Raw genomic sequence first — 17,594 nt, forward strand, 5'->3', positions numbered from 1 at the left:
CAAAAAGGTTTACCGGTTTTTTCGGTGAATATGAGAGAAACACAATCGGACACCGGATCAGATGATCTTTGTAACTGTGATATTTGTGATCACTCGAAGAATAACGACACATATACATGCGTCGTCTTCGCTACAACATCCGTCAGGACACACCTCAAAATCGCGGAATTCGCGGGCATAATCTTTAGCACGCTTCTTTTTCCTTCTCATTCTGACGACGTGACCGTCTGAGGTGATGACCGTACAATGACCAGTGGAATGGCAAAAATAAAATAAAAATCCATTGTATTTATGTTTTCAACCACAGGGAAGTTTGAGAGAGGGTGTTAAGAAAGGTATTAACGGCTTTCCTCGATGACCTCTGAAGTTCATGAAGCGAAAAACCTTATACTAGCCCACATCCAAACTTTTTTTTTTTTGGACCGGGAACCTGACAGACTAAGCCCGATCACAGAAAGGACACAGATGTCCCGCGAAAGCCAATTCAAGACCTCTTTTGTTGCATGTTGAACCTTGGAAGAGGGCAATTACGAAGGTGTCACAGAATGTCGAACCTTGCAAAGCCCTCCCTCTCTCTCTCTCCCTCCCCTACCCACCGGACTTTTATCAATTTCAACCGAAAACGCCAAACCTGCAAACTGACCTTTTTCGATTAAAACCGAATTTCCGAAACTGGATTCGGCATGCTTTATCGTTTTTTATCGGTTTAAACCGAAAACTTTGAACCCTATTCATAACTTGTAAACATCCAGCGCTATGTTATGGGAGACATTTTGATAACTTTAAGGGTAATAGTAGTATGCTCTATAAAGGGGTATCTGTATTGAACAATGCAGTCAAGGTGTCATTGGGTTGTGTTGTTGTGAGGATGACATTTTTTTACTTTGGTCTTGGGTTTTAACTTAATACTGAATCATAGATAGGTTTCGGTCGCTGCGTTACAGTGGTGATCCAATTTGTCTTTTTCCAGAATGCGATTCTCAGGTACAATGGCCGTTTCTCATCAAGCTGGAACTTCCGGAGCCTTCACAAATTCTTTTCGGAGGTACTGTGATGGATAAAGCTTGACATGTGTAGAGCTTGTCTCTTCTGCAGCCTCTTATCAGAGGCTGGCTTATTAGTTGGAGACAGTGCCACTTCCCATTATTTTAGCCCTGATCTGTTTGGCTGTTTTATTTCATTTTTGTCTAAATATAAGTTGACATAGCTAGGCATAGTCTTTTCTGTTTATTTTCCTGTCACAAAAAAAAACAAACAAAAACAAAACAACTACCAAATTCCAAGAAATGTGAAAACTTTATATAGCCTAACAGAATTACAGATTATGGTTCGTAAGCAGTTCATTTCTTCCTCCTGGAATTGAGATTATGCATATTCTTTAGTGCATGCTTTTGGAAAACATAACAATCTTCTGGTACTAACGTTATTGTCCAGCAAACTAATTATTCTGCTGCAGTAAAATGTTTCCTGTCCCTTTAGGAATTGGACTCTTCAGAAGCAAGAAGCTTCTTCCAGAACCTCCTTCCCAAAATAGCTGCTTTAGCTCTGCAACTGCCCACTCTGATTACTCATGTAAGTGCTGGCAGAGAAAGAGGGTCATTCTTTTTGTTACCAAACAAAAAATGCTGAATTCTTTCCTTGGAGGGCAGCTCTAGCCACAAGCATACCTATTTTGGGGGGATAGAACTTCACATGTTTATGTGCTTTCAATTGCATCACCAGGATGTCATATGCAAGTGATGAAAAATCGTCCTGGGAAGCTGACAGTTCCGCTCTACTTATAACTTCTTCATTGTGTCGCTGTACAGATACCATGACAAAATAAGTAGTTGGATGTCTGACTAGTTTCATACGTTAAAGGTATTCGCAACTCCAATGCCCTATAGGTGGCGGGGCGGTAGTTCCAAGATGGCGGAAGCGACGGGGATAGATTTTCCAGGATATCCCGTGCGCGTAATCGCTGACGCTGTACAGCGCGCTAAAAATGACTTATTTGTCTACAAATGCGAAGCGGTTAGGGAGGGATCATATTACAGGTGATGGAGATGCCGATGCATGTTAGGAAAACGAGCAGGCTGTTACTTAAAAGTAGCAGAAACCTCAAATTGCGAAGCTTTGTGGTCAGCGAGCGCGTTTTAGGCACCGGCCACGTTACTGTTTGTGGCAGAATATTATTGAGGGCGATGAAGATATGTTTGCGCTTTGCTTGGTCATTAGTGCTCTAAAAAGAGAGCCGCGAACGGTGACCGCCAAGCTTCGGAAGAGCAGCAATACACAGTATTGGTGTCTTCGCGTCACAGCCTCTCAGATCGCTGCTCACCGTCTCGGTTTTCATGTATTGCAATACGTAATCAAACTGATCCATGGTTATTGATAGAACGTTTGTTACCACAGACTACCGTGCGGTGTAGCATTACAACCGCAAGGTCGCGCTGCGCTTTTGAAGCACAATTTGCAGTGCGCGCCGTGAGCGTTGCATGCTGATCACTTTAAGAAAAAGATTTTGTGGTTTTTACATTTTTTGTTACATATACGACACTCAAAAAATTCAGTTCGCCGTGTAGCCCTCTGGCGTCAAACTAACGGCCCAAACTTTTACGAGAGGCTTGATGACAGCGCAATATAAGATATTAAACGTCTAAAGTACGCATCAAAGAGTATCGAAATAGAAAAAAACCCAAAAAACACCGAGGTTTTGCAGTAGAGCCAAAAAAACGCCAATTACTTTTTTTTTTTTTTTTTTTGGCGGTCATCTAGACTTTTTTAAGCTATTTTAATAAGTTGCAGAACTCGGCTATCAAGCCGCTCGTGAAAGTTGGTAGCGCCGTTTAAACGTCAGTGCGGTGTATGCCCAACTGGAGTTTAGGGGTGTACGCTATGCAAAAACTGCCTATTAACCTAATCGGCGTGTTTAGAGGTTTTATTCATTGCTCTATCAAAAATAAATATTTTAATATACCGTAACTTTTTTTACCGTGTTATTTGCAATATTGCGGTCCCTCTGGCCAAAACTGCACGTCTAAGCTCTCGTCACGAACGGCTGGCTAACACAGACGCACTTAAAATGCTCCGAGCATTTCTTTATTTGCTTTGTAATTGCCTGAAAGCAAGTATGCAGGTATTCTGTCTTTTTAAAGTGCTTGGATTAAATGGTCATGTTCCTTGTAACTGCCTTAAAACGCGAACCCATTCCCAATTTGTATTGCTCGACATACCGTTGCGCGACGAGTTTTCTCCTACTTATGGCAAAGATAGACTTTCCGTGGACCTACTATAGAGTTCTTCATTATTAGCGTCAGCGTGTTCCGTCACATTGAGCACAGATTGAGCTGGCGGCCATGCACAAGACCAGAAATCTGCAGCATATGCGATACGCGAAAGGTCCCTAATGAAATTAGACATCCCAGTCCTTCGTGCAACGCTGTTGCAAAGCGGAGCACAAGAATTCCTTTTTTAACGCGCTCACTTTTTTCGTTAAAACGGCTTCACGCATGAAAGCCGACAGTCCCTGCCACCGTTTCTGCACCGCCACCGCCGCTGCCGTCCCCGCTCCTCTGGTTCTCCGTTCGTCCACGGGAGGGCGAGCGGCACGCTGGAGTTGCGAATACTAAACAAGTAGGAAGGTTGCAACATGCCTCGCTGGCTTCATAGGCCTAAAACAATTTGTTGCTCTCTTTTTTTCATTGCCATCGGCTACTTTTCAAGACAGAGCACTTAATTGAAAAACATGCCTTTCTGTGCATGGACACACCATGAAATATTGGCCTTCTCCTTTATGCAATAATGTACCTTGAGATAATGGCCTCTTTTGAATTGACCTTCTAAAAACTGATTTTTCATCCAGTAACTTCCCATTATTTGCAGCAGAAGCAGCTTAATACATCCATCATCAAATTATTTCTAGTTTAGTTATAAATATGTCAAACTCAAGCAGAGAAAATTTTTTAATTTTTTTTTTTTGCATAGATTTTAATTCAGGGCTGCAGATGGCTTTTCAAAAACTTTGTGGAGGCTGCCCCTACACTTCAGCTCTCCTGCAGTGCATCTGAGTGTGCAGGGAAGGGCGCTGCTTCAGGGCAATGGGCCTATGTGCTTTGTCAATCACGATTTTGCCTTATTTGGAAGCCATCCTCAACATTTCGGATTGAAACTGAAAGTCGAAAATGTTGGCAGCATGCAGGTGCATGCTGTCTATTAATTGGCTGAAGCTCAACCCTTTAATACTATATAAATTTAGGTTGCACTGTCTATTTTTAATGGCACACTACAGCACCAATAGACTACAAGCATCAGCACTTCTCCATATTTATTTTTTTTCGAACTTGGAAGTAGCAGAATTTTAATGCTCCCCTTGACTAGCATATAGAGTGTGCATGTATGACGGGGGATGCACTATTTTTTAGTTTGAGTGACTCTATGTAATTTTACCGTTCCTCCTTCTGAAATTTGCCGGCTGCAGTGTTGTGTGAATATTCAAATTTTCAAACGGTAATTTGGAGTGATAGGCCGTTTGCTTCGAGCTGAACTGTGATATTCCTACTTTTCGAAGTGTAGATCGCAAAGGGTTAGCCCAGTTGAATGCGCTTCTCACCGAGCACCTGTGCACTGCAGGGTAAGCAACACCCACGGAGCTTGCGGGTTCCTTTGGTATTGCTTTCCGACAGCGCTCAGTGGGAAGTGCATCCTTAAACTGAGACTGCAGCCAATTCCACAAGCATGAGAGCTCGAGGTCGCCGCTTTGAAGCGTTGTTCCGCAGAACAAGCACACGCGCTAGAAATGCACCTCTCAAAGCCAGAAGCGCGGGCTAGTTCGCGCTTGTAACTTTGGCTGCATTCTCAGCGTAAGGGTGAACAGGGTATGTGGACTGCAAGTTCGTCTGCTTCTTTTGCAGGGGTTGTGGTGATGTCAGAACGCGGAGCTCTGATTGGCTTTGATTGAAGGATAGTGGGGAGCCGATCAGAGCGCGGCATTGTGATGTCAACGTAACCCCTGCAAAAAAGCAAACTTACGCTCCGGATAGGCAGCAATGTCTTGACAACCCACCCCCATTCATCATTCGTACTTGTTTCTTTTTTTTTTTTGTGCGTAAAATTTAAAATAGAAGAAAAATTATTCGCATATAGCAAACAGATTTATAAATTCCGTCAATTAGTAAAGTAGCTGCGACAAATCTGTCGTTTACATGCCACAGTTCATATAGTTATATTAAAATTAACTAAGCTAAGAAGTGGGCGAGGGGAGGGTTGAAAACAACCTTCGTGAGTTCAGCTGAATTTTTGTTTAAGCATTGTGCGTGGTAGCGAAAGACAGAAGTTATTCAATATTTGATTAGAAAATGTTTGACCGACACCACTTTTCGCTTCCAATTTGCTTCAAACTCAAAATCCACTATTTGCACATGACTAGCTGACAATTCTTATTCAGAATGTAGAAGGGGGAAGCCCCATTTCATCTCGTTTTACTTTTAGTAAAACCTAATGTCTTGCCAGCAATATTATTGCCTTTCTTTGATTGTTGTCGTGTTATGTAATGAACAAAAAAAGGGTGAGGTGCATTAGCCTCCTTCAGGGGAGGGAGGAGGAGAAGAGTGATGAAACATGAGGATATTATGTTTAGGTGAATGTGTGTAAGAATAGGAAGAAGACTGTTTATTTCACCTTGGGCAGGGTACATTTTTTAGTCTATATCATAATTTTTACTGTTGGCCCTTTTAAGGTTGTTGCAGAAGTGGAGAAATACACATTAATACAAAAGAATAATTTATATGCTTAATGAGCAAAAAAATAATGCAGTAAGGACAGATAAATGAAAAAACAAAAAGAACAACTGCAGTAATGGTATGAATGAATACAGTAAACTCTTGTTAATTCGATCTCGACGGGACCTTGAAATTTGGTCGAGGTATCCGAATGATCGAATTAAAAACAAGGACAGAAAAACGGTTCAAATTAAACTTTCTTTTATTGTCCAAAGTACTCACGGATGGTCTGCTGCCGTCTGCACTTAAAAGGCCTCTGACACGGCAAAAAAAAAAAAAAAAATGTTTTTTCATGCTAGGCGTTGAAATGGCATGTCAGGACATTACAAAAAAAAATGTTTCACTATAGAGGTGCGTAGTTTTTTTTTTATAAAAAATAGAAATACGAGGCCCAATTCAAAGTTCCTGCCAGTGCACTGTGACGTAACAGTGTACCGCAAGGTGTCGGGGCGGTCAGAAGGGAGGCATCGCCGAAAGTCACGTGAGTTGTATCCCTCCTTGTGTATCTCTCCGCACCTCCACGAGCGTTCCAAGCAGACAAGGTTTTTTTTATTTGCTTTTCATTTGCTTAATGTTGCTGTAAAGGTAGAAGAGGAGTCAATGAATTGACGTGATCAACTTCAGTGCCTAGAAGGTGCTGTGTGAGGGACTGTCCCGATATTTCAGCAACTGAAGAAGAGATCACACTGCATGCATTTCCGAGAGACGGCAGGCATCTTCAGCCTGGAGAGTATACGATGATTCGACGACCTCGGTGTCCGAAGCTTCAGCAATGCAATTGGGCGTGTCGTACGCAAGCAATCCTAATTTCTGCGAGCGTTCTAATTTTTTTTTTTTTTTCAAAACTTGATAGTTTTTTTTGTGCCCAGTATAGCTCTGTATCATCGGACTGACGGCACGCACTCGTACACTGGCTTGTACTTGCAACGCTTTCATCATTTAACCTCCATCACGTCGATCTACTGACTCTTCGTTCTCAACTTTTAGAGCACGCAAACTAACCAACGGTGCAGCGATAAAGAGCTAGTGGAACTGAAACTTCGTTTTCTACAATCGCTTGTACAAAGAGCAGAAAATAAAAAAAAAGTCGTAGGCACGGTCGCAGAGAGCACGAGGAGTGAAACTCATGTGACTTCCTGCGAACCCACTTTTAGTGACGTATGTCGATGCCTCTCTTCTGACCGCCCCGACACCTTGCGGTACACTGTTACGTCACAATGCGCTGGCGGGAACTTTGAATTAGGCCTCCTATTTCTATTTTTTATAAAAAAAAAAAAACTACGCACCTCTGTAGTGAAACAATTTTTTTGTAATGTCCTGACATGCCATTTCAACAACTAGCATGAAAAAAAAAAAATTTTTTTTTGGCGTGTCCAAAAGCAGGCTTTGGAGAACAGCATAACTAAACGTCACGTCCCCAAAAATCGCGCACTACAAAAAAAAAAAAAAAAAAAAGTGAGTAGGACCTGTCTTTGGCGCCGTGCCAAAGTAAGCTCGGCGACAAAAAAATAAAGAAAAGAGAATTTGCATTTTCCGACGAGCAGGTGGACCGCTCACGATGCTACAGAGAAGCGCTTTGAGAGCGCTCGCTGAGAAAGCTTTGAGCCGACTTTGGCGCCAAGCGGCCAGACCTTTAAAGACAAAAAAAAAAAAAAAAGAAGAAACGAGAATTTACGCTTTCCGATGCGCAAAATGGAGCGCACACGATGCTACAGAGAAAAAAACGCTTCAATTCGAGAAAGCGCGTCCGACCACGCGCAATGTTCTCCACGCTACTCCACGCCAAATTGGTTGCACTGGCTCGCGTCATTCGCTACAGTCCATCTCAACAGCGTAGAGGGGCAAGCGCATGTTTGCGCACGTTCGGCTTTGCAGCAAAGGGCCCTCCGTAGGTTGGTGGTTTTTTTGCCGTGGTGCCGTTCAATGTGAGCCCGCGCGCATTGCTCCGGACGAATTATTCGATGCCGAGTCTTCCCGAGTTCGAACTATCGAAATTTTCCTCAACACGATCGAATTAAACGAAAAGTCGACTTAACCGAGGTCGAACTAACGAAAGTTTGCTGTATAAACAAGGACATAACATTAATGATGTGGTATAGTATAAAAAAAAAATCATTAACACATTTTGCTCTACTTTGATTTGCCACACCTCAAGTCTGGAAGTCTGGTTTATGCAGTCAAGCAGGTTGATCACTATAATTGGAATGAACTATTGCCATGTTACAATTGAAAACGAGCATGTTGGTTAATAGATACAAAACTTGAAAGTATAAAACAGAGAGGACGAGGACGGGAACAGGACATCTTTCATTTAGCAACAACATAGAATGGTACAACGATAAAACCGCCCCCCAAGGGTCTCAACGTTCTCAAAGAGGGAAAGGAGATACTAGTTATGAAGGAAAGGGAATACACTAAAAAAAACGTTTGAAAAGCGCATCAGTAATCTAGTTATTTTCGATTACTTAGAATTAACCTTAGTCATCGTCAGTGATAATGCAGAATTATTCTTGTTTGCAGTCCAAAAAAAAAGAGAATTGTACTATAAAATATAAGAGTTTAAAAATCTGTAGCGTCATGACGAGGTGTCAATATTCTAGTCATCTCTGGTGTTAAGAATTCGACCTCTGTCTTTGTCAATGATAATGACGGTGCAGAAATGTTGTTGTTAACAGTCCCCATGGCAAATGACTCGATGATTTCTCTCCCAAATCTGTTGTTGTGCCCGCCCAGTATCTTAGTATTAGAAAAATGAGGAGTACAGTCATCGCATGTGCGGCTGTGATACGACTCAGTTGAAGCCTTTGATGCTTCCAAGTTATGTTCTCTGAGTCGGTGGTTGACGCATCTCCCAGTCTGTCCTATGTACTGACTGCCACAGCTTAGTGGAATCGAATAAACCTTCCTTTCTTCGCATTCTACGAACTTTTTTGCATGTTTTACATTGCACCCTCGGGAACTGTCGCTCCCATTATTTTATAGTACAATTCTCTTTTTTTGGACTGCAAACAAGAATAATTCTGCATTATCACTGACGATGACTAAGGCTAATTCTAAGTAATCGAAAATAACTAGATTACTGATGTGCTTTTCAAACGTTTCTTTTAGTGTATTCCCTTTCCTTTATAACTAGTATCTCCTTTCCCTCTTTGAGAACGTCGAGACCCTTGGGGGGCGGTTTTATCGTTGTACCATTCTATGTTGTTGCTAAATGAAAGATGTCCTGTTCCCGTCCTCGTCCTCTCTGTTTTATACTTTCAAGTTTTGTATGTATTGCCATGTCATATCTTTACATCGTTATCTGATAAGGCGAGCCAAGCTGAGTCTTTCCTCCCTTCGACCTGCAGCCCATCCCGCTGCTCAAGTGTGGCCAGAACAAGAAGCTCTCGTTCAGCCAGATGCAGGTTGCCTGCCTCCTGGCCAACGCATTCTTCTGCACGTTTCCCCGGCGGAACACACTGAAGTCCAGTGCTGAGTACTCCCACTACCCCGACATCAACTTTGTCCGGTGCGAGAACTTCTCTGCCCTCGCCACTTTTCCCTGGCATTTCAGAAACTAGCGCATTGGTTTCAATGGGTGACATTTATCAGTTATCATGCCAGAAAAATAAGTTTGTTTTAATTTTGAGTTGCAAGCCCAATGGAATACAGATAGTATAGTATGCTACGGGTCATGTGACAACAAAGGTGTACTGTAAACAAGTTTATTTTCGTAGGCTCAATATTTGGGTAATTTTATGAAGTGCGAGTTTCGGCAATATTTTGTGAATACAAAATTCAGAGATTTAGAGTGACGTGCTACATATTTGTTCTCATGGGCGGATATATTCTCGGGGTAAACTTTTTGCGATATTTTCGTTGTGGCAAAAATTCATTAAGTCGTTTACAGTATTAAATTTTCACGCAGTCTAATCAAGTGCTCCGACCTTATTCATTTGCACTATTTTGGAGCCAGTTCATAATCCTCGAGAAAAGGATTGATGACGTCTCTCTGGTGTATACATTGCACGACCCTAAAACTGTCTGTCCGTCGAACCGGATTCGAGCCTGTAACCTACCAATGACAGCTATCTTTTGTAGCTTGGGCTACACTGGCCAAGGTTGAGCAGTTTCACGTGGCTCCAATAATGAGCTGTGCTCCGTGCTGCGCATGCGCGGAGAGCAGTGACGTCACACGGTGCACAGCTGGCGCCCCAGAGCCGCCACCGTCGCGCGCTTTATAAACATTGGAATGGAGCATGGGAGGTGTTGACCGTAGTCGACGCTTTATTGTGCTGGCACACGTGCGCCACTATCCGAGCAGACAAACTTGTACACCGTACGGCTAGACCTTAACAAGTTTTTAGTGTGCCCAAAGAACATGAATTTTAGTTGCGGCGTGCCGCGGAGGCCCGTTGTAGATGGAGTAAGGATTAGGCACGGGAGCAGAATTGAGAGCGGAAGCGAAAATAGCGTGAAAACGATCAGAATCATGCTCACCTCGGTAGCGCAGTTCTTTGGGCCAAAGTTTTGTTTTTGTCTGGGAATTTAGGACCTTGAAAGGCCCCTCAGATGCCAAGGTGGAGCCATACTTGACCTTCTTTGGCCTGAATCTGGGTTATCTTGGCCCTGAGTCGCCAAACAAGTGCCAAAGTTAGGCTTCACTGCCAGGTAGGTTCGCCGTCGTCTGGCAACTTTGTGCCCTAGCTCACCAAACGGGCGCCAAAGTTAGGCTCCACTGCCAGGTAGGTTGGCTGTTATCTGGCAACTTTGTGCCAAGATTGCCTAGCAAGTGCCAGAATTAGTAGTCTTCACTGCTGGTTGTTCGGTTGATTCGTGGCAGTACGGCACTTCGGCATCTGCGTGATGAACCAGAGAAAAGCCAAAGAAAAGTACAGTGCTTAACGAAACGAAAAAGACCAGTGGAGCGCTTGGTCTCTTTAGAGTAACTGCATATGCTCCACTTGAGGAGCATATACATTTGCTCTAGTGGAGAGTAACCATATGACGCTGCCTTTTAAATACTCTAAGCATCATTAGAGTAACTGTACATGCGCGAGGTCCTGTGCTTTGCTGGTCCGTTTCGTTTTGCCTCACGCAGGCCTCACGCATAAGAAGTGTGATATCTAGAGGAAAATGTGGTCACTGGCACTCAAAAGAAATTTTGACAGAATCATGCGTGTTTTTCGTGTGATTGGTTTGAGGCCAGCTGTTGTCTCTGTTCTGCATGTGAGGAGGATTTGTAAGTGAGGACCGCCTTTGCACCTTGCAGGCTTTACTCGGGACCAAGTGACGAGGACTGCAAGATGGAGAAGCTCAAGTGCATAATCAATTATTTTAGGAGGATTACGAGTGATGGTTAGTGAATTCCAATTGTGTGCATACTGGACTGAGCTGTGTTGGGGGTGTGACGGAGTTGGCAACAATGGCGCTGCTTGCATGCGGTGTCGACCCATGAACTCAGAAATGTCGCCGTTGATGAACACGTTAAGTGACTGCTGTGGTCCTCTTCAGTATCTCATGCCTTTTTCCTTTAGTGCACTGCAGTACTTCCCATGTGCTCCAAATCTTTCTAGAATTTACTGACCTAGTAATTTTAGGTGATAGTACTCAGTAATTTTCTAATTGAAACCATATATTTCTCTTTCTATTGATGGCAATTATATTGTTCTATGAGTGTTGCATGCCCTGTACACAAGAATAGATGCATGTTCGGCAAGATGTGGTACTTTGTTTAACGAGCCTTTGGGCTGTTGATGTTTCCCAAGTGCCAGGTCTGTTGCTTTAGTTAGCTTGTTCCTTCTTTGGCAATTTGTGCAGAACCGAAGGGCATGCTAACATTCCATAGGAAAGGCTTGAGTGAATCCATCGAGTGGTCCAGGTCAAAGGACAGCCTGACTGACCTCCACGTCTCTGAGAAAGGATTCATTGAGAGAGAGGGCAGAGGAATGCTTCAGGTGAGCTTTAGCAAAGTACACATTCCTCATTTCTAATTTGCCGCAACTTAATTTGTCCAAAGGATATTGTGCCGACAAGTCCTCATCAAATTCTATACGTATTTTGTTTTCTCCTGCTGCTGCTTATATGTATGGAGCAGGGTACACTTGAAAAAATTCACCATATTTTATAATAATAATAATCATGATGATGAGGGTGATAGACTGTAGTCCTTGCTCAGTCCAATGCAGTGTAGTTCATAGCGTCAAATTTGTTCAGAAAAGGGAAATATTTTTTTATTATTTTATATATCCTAGAAATATTGCAACTTGATGCAGAACTGTAATTTAAGGTTTTGCTATATTCCATTTCAGCATAACTTGGCAGACAGGATAGGCTGCTGTGTTGCACTACCACGACAGCAGCAAATACTGTCCGCTTTAAAAGTAGTCCCGATGGTTCAACATAAGTGGGTGATCTTTTTTTTTCTTCTTTTTTTTTTTATCTTTTATTAAAAGTAATGTTTAAAAGTTCACATAATTTTATGTTTAAATTTAAAGTAAATTCAAATAATGACACCACATCTGCATTTGCCTCTCCTGCTCTTCTGCAAGCTGTGGCGCCTTCTGTTTTGCCTGTATTTGATGTTTTCTGTTTGTCCTAGCCTGTTTAGCAAGAACTTTCCCAAATGCAGCTTTATGCAATGCTGCGAAAGGACACACGGGTGTTTTCTTTTGTACATGTTTCCGTCCCATTCAGGCCTACTCCGAGAGTGAGATCCCTAACCTCAGCTAACTTATGCCAAGACTTGAAAAAGGCAGGTGGACGTTACGCGTGTCAGACCAACGCTGTGTTACAGTCCTATCAAGCGAGTCAAGATATTTTTGCAGTCAACCAAATGGACTGATTAACACAGATGAATTAGCTAAGTCCTTAAATACTAATTAGTGCACAAACCTTTCAATACAAAAGTTCTAGAGCATATTGAGAAACTTCCCATCATGTTGTTTCTATCAAGGCAGCCTCATGTGTCTAATCTTTTTTAAGCTTTAAGAAAACACTAACCCCCGGAAAAAAATATTCTTTTTTTTTCTACCTGGTTAGGACAGGCACATCTCACAATAAATGAACGTAAAAACAAAAAAGAAAAAAAAATTGCCCAATAACTATGTTACAATAAAAAACATATTTTTGATTTGTGGGCAAAACCGAAATTGTACCCTTGTGGGATGACGATGATAGCATTTGTACAAGCACACACTACCATAAAATACCGCAGAAGCACCGACTTCGTCCAAGAGCCCACTATTAACATTTCCCAAACCTAGGAATTCTGAAAATATACGTTGAGCACCCGATTTGACCGGACATGTGCCCATGTTTAGATTAATCCAGTTTTCAGTAAAAATGAAGTGGGCACTCCCTTGGTATTTTACGGTACTATTTGGGTACAAACGCTATCATCATCCCGCAGGGTTACAATTTCGGTTTCACCCGTAAATCGAAAAATTTGTATTGTAGCATAAATATTGGGCCAAACAAGTTTTTTTTCAACAAACAATTATTTTGAAACCTTCCTGTCCCATACCCTGCCAAGTCTCCCGTATTACCCGGGATACTCCCGAATTTTGACCAATTTGTACACTTGTACTATTGACATAAGAATCTTCCGGGAAATGCAAATTACCTCCCCCCCCCCCCCCCCCCACACTCCCTTACCGCACTTAAATAAGGAGTTTTTGCCATTGTAACAAATAGCTGTGATAATAACGAGGCCAAGCTGTTCCTTGCTAGTTTGAGCAGTGCAAGGTAATAAAGTTGTCTTTATGTACATTTGTTATCAATACTTTCTTTTTAATCCCCCCCCCCCCCCCTCCCTCTTAGAATTTCTTCCGGATGTGGTTTTTCCGAACTTGGCAGGTATGCTATCCTAACCTGTTTAGAAAACTTTTGTTTCCTAGGCTCTGCGTTTTTTTCGCCATGCAAGATTACAAAAAAATTTACACCACTGGGGACACTAACATCGATTGCAGTTCTCTAGTGGGTAGTCCTGTCAGATTTCTTAAATCTTACTCGGTGGTTTTTTAAGTTCTTTTTAAAGCTAGAGACAATAATACTGAAAGGTTACCTTAATGGAAAAGGCACGATAGGAAGTTTGAACTCGCTCTCCACAACTTTTGTGCTGGAGGGTATGTGCACAAACTAATATTTAAAAAGTTAGCTTATCAATCTGCATTTATTAGCCAGTTTGACGCATTACAAAAAAATACTTAGACTTGCTCAATAGTTCTGTCGATATTTAGCCAGAAAGACTGGTATGGGCGATCTCTTGGGAGAGGACGTTCGTACAAGATTTTAAGGTCGTCGTTACGCATGCTTAACTCTGGGCTGTGCTAATTGCTTTCCAGGTGGACTTTGCCAACAAGTTTGTGGGAGGAGGGGTGCTGGGCGGTGGATGCGTCCAGGAAGAGATCCGGTTTCTCGTTTGCCCAGAGCTTCTCGTCTCCCGGCTGTTTACGGAGGCCCTCGGCCCCAAGGAGGTCCTAGTCATCACAGGTGGGCTGCCTTCGTGGCTCCCATGGACAGTCGTGGACGACACAGAAAGACCCAGGCAAGCGTGTGGCTTCAAAGGTCTGCAGCGCTATCAGAAGAAAGCTCAACCATTATCGAGGCTTCAGCGGCTGTCCAATTGTTGTCATCACTCTCCGCTTACCAGCTGTCACTGAGCTAGTGCTGATTTCAGCGCCAAATGCAGAGCTGTTCCGCGACAAAAGCCAAAATCAAGTGTGTCTGAAACATCCGGGTGGGCAGGTTGAGCAATCAATTTTCGGGCTTTGGATAATAAATTTTTGGGATAAGTGACGACAAGCGGATTTTATTTCACCGAGCTGTCGGTGTTGACTCAACACTCAATTACCGGTGAAGTGGGGAGTGGCGACAAAATTCGAGCTGTCACTGGAATGCTGCGCTCGTTCACACAAGAGCCGCAACGATAACTCGGCTTTCTTCCGTTGGATAGCACTGGAGGTCTTCGAAGCCACGTGCTCGCCTGGGCGTTTGCATATTGTCCGCGACTGTATGTATGCATTCGTCCGCTTGCGTTCGCTAGTGTTGCTTTTATTAAGGGGGGACATGGGTCTTTGGAGTCAAAAACTTTCTAAAACTGCATTCTTTTGAAAACGGCGATGGCTGTTGTTCTTTTAAATCTACCAAGCTTCTAATTTCGTGCATGAATATTCAAGCTATAAATCAATTTATAATGTCTATGCGGGCTGAATGTGCATTAAAGTTGACTCTAAAACATTGTTTTCACATAACACAATTTTTGGACGTGTTGAAAACTTGCAGGAGGGATATCTCAGCATCTACAGCAGTCAGAAATATAACCTTTCTTGAAATGTGTTGCGAAATGTGTGAAGCATACAATGTTGAGAGCAGATTTTTTCATGTAAGTCTAGAAAATTTTTTATTTGATTTTTGTGTTATTATTTGTTAGCCATGCATTGAGCACTGAACTTCAGTATGTTGTAAAATCACTAATGATGGGTTTATCTTGAAAGTATTTTCAACATTGTATTCTTCACACGTCGTAGTATCTGGCCATGTGTTAAAAAAGGATATTTTGTTGAGCAGTTATTTTCCCTATCATACCTCCAAACAAAGGCAGGCAAGTTTTAATTATCTTCAGGACAATTCTCCTGACTGAAGCAATTACCAGATATATGAAATCAGCACAAAAAGCTGAACAAGCTTGTGCAGTTTCATTGAGTTTGGTCATCAAATAAGAAAAAAAGCTCCAAGACCAGTGTTCCCCCTTAATGGGGATGAGTATTACCCTGCTAACAAACTTGCTTAAAATGAAAAAGATCCAAGGTGTCTAAAGTGCTGAGAAAGGCTGGTTCTGTCGGAGTGCTAGTGTCTGGAGAAGTTATGGAACTGTTTACTAGGTGTGTCCGGGCAACATTTCTGCAGACAGGCTCACCATCATCGTTGTTACAGTGAGACCCGTCTAGAACGAACCCACGTACAGCGAATTATTGTCGATATCGAACTCACAGAAAATTTAAATAAAAATGCATGTAAAAGGTATGTTTGTAATGAACAACATATTGGCTATTTCAAACTTTTCCCCCCAGGAAGGCTTCCAAAAGCATGCAAACAATCGTCTTCTAGCCTGTCCCTTCCCCTAAAAAAGAAGTAGAAAAGGAAGAAAATTCCAAAAGCTCAAGTTGCGAACAAGATTGAGTGAAGAGGGAGAAAGGGGTGGGGGGCTAAAAAATACACTCTGCACAAATGCACAGAAAAAAAGAAAAGGCTTTTCATCCCGAAGCATTTGCCCATTAAGAGAAGCGATTCAGAAGGGGATATAAGCTAAAAAAACAAACCCTGCACGCATGCAAAACAAAAAAACCTTTCTAGCGTGTTGTTGCAAGGCGGAAGTGAAGAGATGAGAAAGAAAGTGAAGCTCTCACCTTACAACCAACTCATCGTGGAAGTTTGTTGTAAATGGTTTTTGCTATATCGAACTGCTTGCTATGTCAAACTGATCGTAGCGTCCCCTGCTGTTCGTTATAAACGGGTTTGACTGTACTCACGTGTCCTGTAACCCCATTCCTATTTGCTTACTACTCGCGTCGTCCGTCCATTTAGTTGGCACCATCAGTCTCGGGTACCGATCACAGTCACATATATCGAGTCTTAACGGCACTTGACAGGTAAACCGATGGACTGCGAAGGCTGGTCGAAAATATTTTGCTCGTGTTGTCAGTGAGCAACCTTGTATCTGTCCAAATTCAAGGGACGAACTCATCCGAATATTTGCTCGTGAATTCGCTTCTTTTTTTTGGACCATTGCATCCATGTTTTACCTACCCACAAATTTTCTTTCGCAGGCGTGGAGCAGTTTAATGACACCGCTGGCTATGCTGACACCTTTTCATGGGAAAGCGACTTTTTAGATGACACTCCAAGGTGAATGCACATTTCTATTATGTTACTTACAGTTGCTCGAATGGTTTGGAACTGTGTGGATACACAACAGGAGACTTGGGGGATAGGTGTGGCCAAGTGTGTTCGTGCACCGCAGCTGGGACCATGTGGAGTGAAAGCTCGCGCCGCAGAACCCAGCAATACTTGATTTGAACCCCACCCCTGCCCGTTTTGATCTGGAGGAGCATTGCACCAACGTGTGGTCTTGTATCACTACTGTGATGCACTTTAAAGACCCCAGGCTATCAGTGGGGCTGCACTGGCTAACTTTCTTGTCTACGTTGGAGGCACCAAACGCTCATTAAACTGGCTACCTTCCTGCTGCTTAAACATGCATGTGGGGCACTTGCTTTTTATTGGAATTTGATTGTCAATTGGCTACATCAGGACACAGAGGCTATCCCAAAATATGTTTGCTTGGTAGGGTTGTGTGAATATTCAAAATTTTGACTAGTAGTTTCGAATAATACACTATTCAATATTTGCTTTGAGAAGGGCTGCACTATTCGCGTTTTTCTATGTGTTGATTGCGGCGAGTTAGTTCTGTTGAGTGCGCTTCTTACCGAGCACCGGTGTACTGCGGAGAAGCAATACCCGCGGAAGCGAGCTTCGTGGGTGTTGCTTCTCTGCATTACATTGGTGTTCGGTAAGAAGCGCACTCAACAAGGTAACCCGCTGCGATAAACTCGGAAAAGTATGAATATCGCAATTGCGTGCTTGGAAGAAAAGCATACTTTCAAAGCGGGATGGTGCACGTGTGCTGATTGTATTTGAAAATAAATGTAAACTTTGTAAATGTATATATGTACATTGTAGTAAAAGTTTCAAAATAAACTGGCTGTTATTCAAGAGTATACTATTGTAGCCTTCGAGCTACAAGGACCACAGGAACCACAGCAAGAGTGGTGTGTTTCAATGCCGCGCGATCCG

At 42.6% G+C, this 17,594-nt stretch overlaps 1 protein-coding gene across 2 annotated transcripts in view; it reads left to right on the forward strand.

Annotated features, from left to right (window-relative positions):
• The window catches only part of LOC8053055 (poly(ADP-ribose) glycohydrolase), a 48,053-nt gene that overhangs the window by 15,598 nt on the left and 14,861 nt on the right, over positions 1–17,594 (forward strand). For both annotated transcript variants that reach the window (XM_029981787.3, XM_029981786.3), the window contains 7 exons: positions 971–1,045; positions 1,480–1,572; positions 9,107–9,267; positions 11,011–11,096; positions 11,559–11,695; positions 14,084–14,231; positions 16,568–16,646. In XM_029981787.3, the coding sequence (XP_029837647.2) occupies positions 971–1,045; positions 1,480–1,572; positions 9,107–9,267; positions 11,011–11,096; positions 11,559–11,695; positions 14,084–14,231; positions 16,568–16,646 (779 nt within the window). The remainder of the gene's footprint in view (positions 1–970; positions 1,046–1,479; positions 1,573–9,106; positions 9,268–11,010; positions 11,097–11,558; positions 11,696–14,083; positions 14,232–16,567; positions 16,647–17,594) is intronic.

Source organism: Ixodes scapularis, unplaced genomic scaffold (genome assembly GCF_016920785.2).
Source record: "Ixodes scapularis isolate PalLabHiFi unplaced genomic scaffold, ASM1692078v2 PGA_scaffold3__209_contigs__length_174095766, whole genome shotgun sequence".
In the NCBI taxonomy this organism is placed as follows: domain Eukaryota; kingdom Metazoa; phylum Arthropoda; class Arachnida; order Ixodida; family Ixodidae; genus Ixodes; species Ixodes scapularis.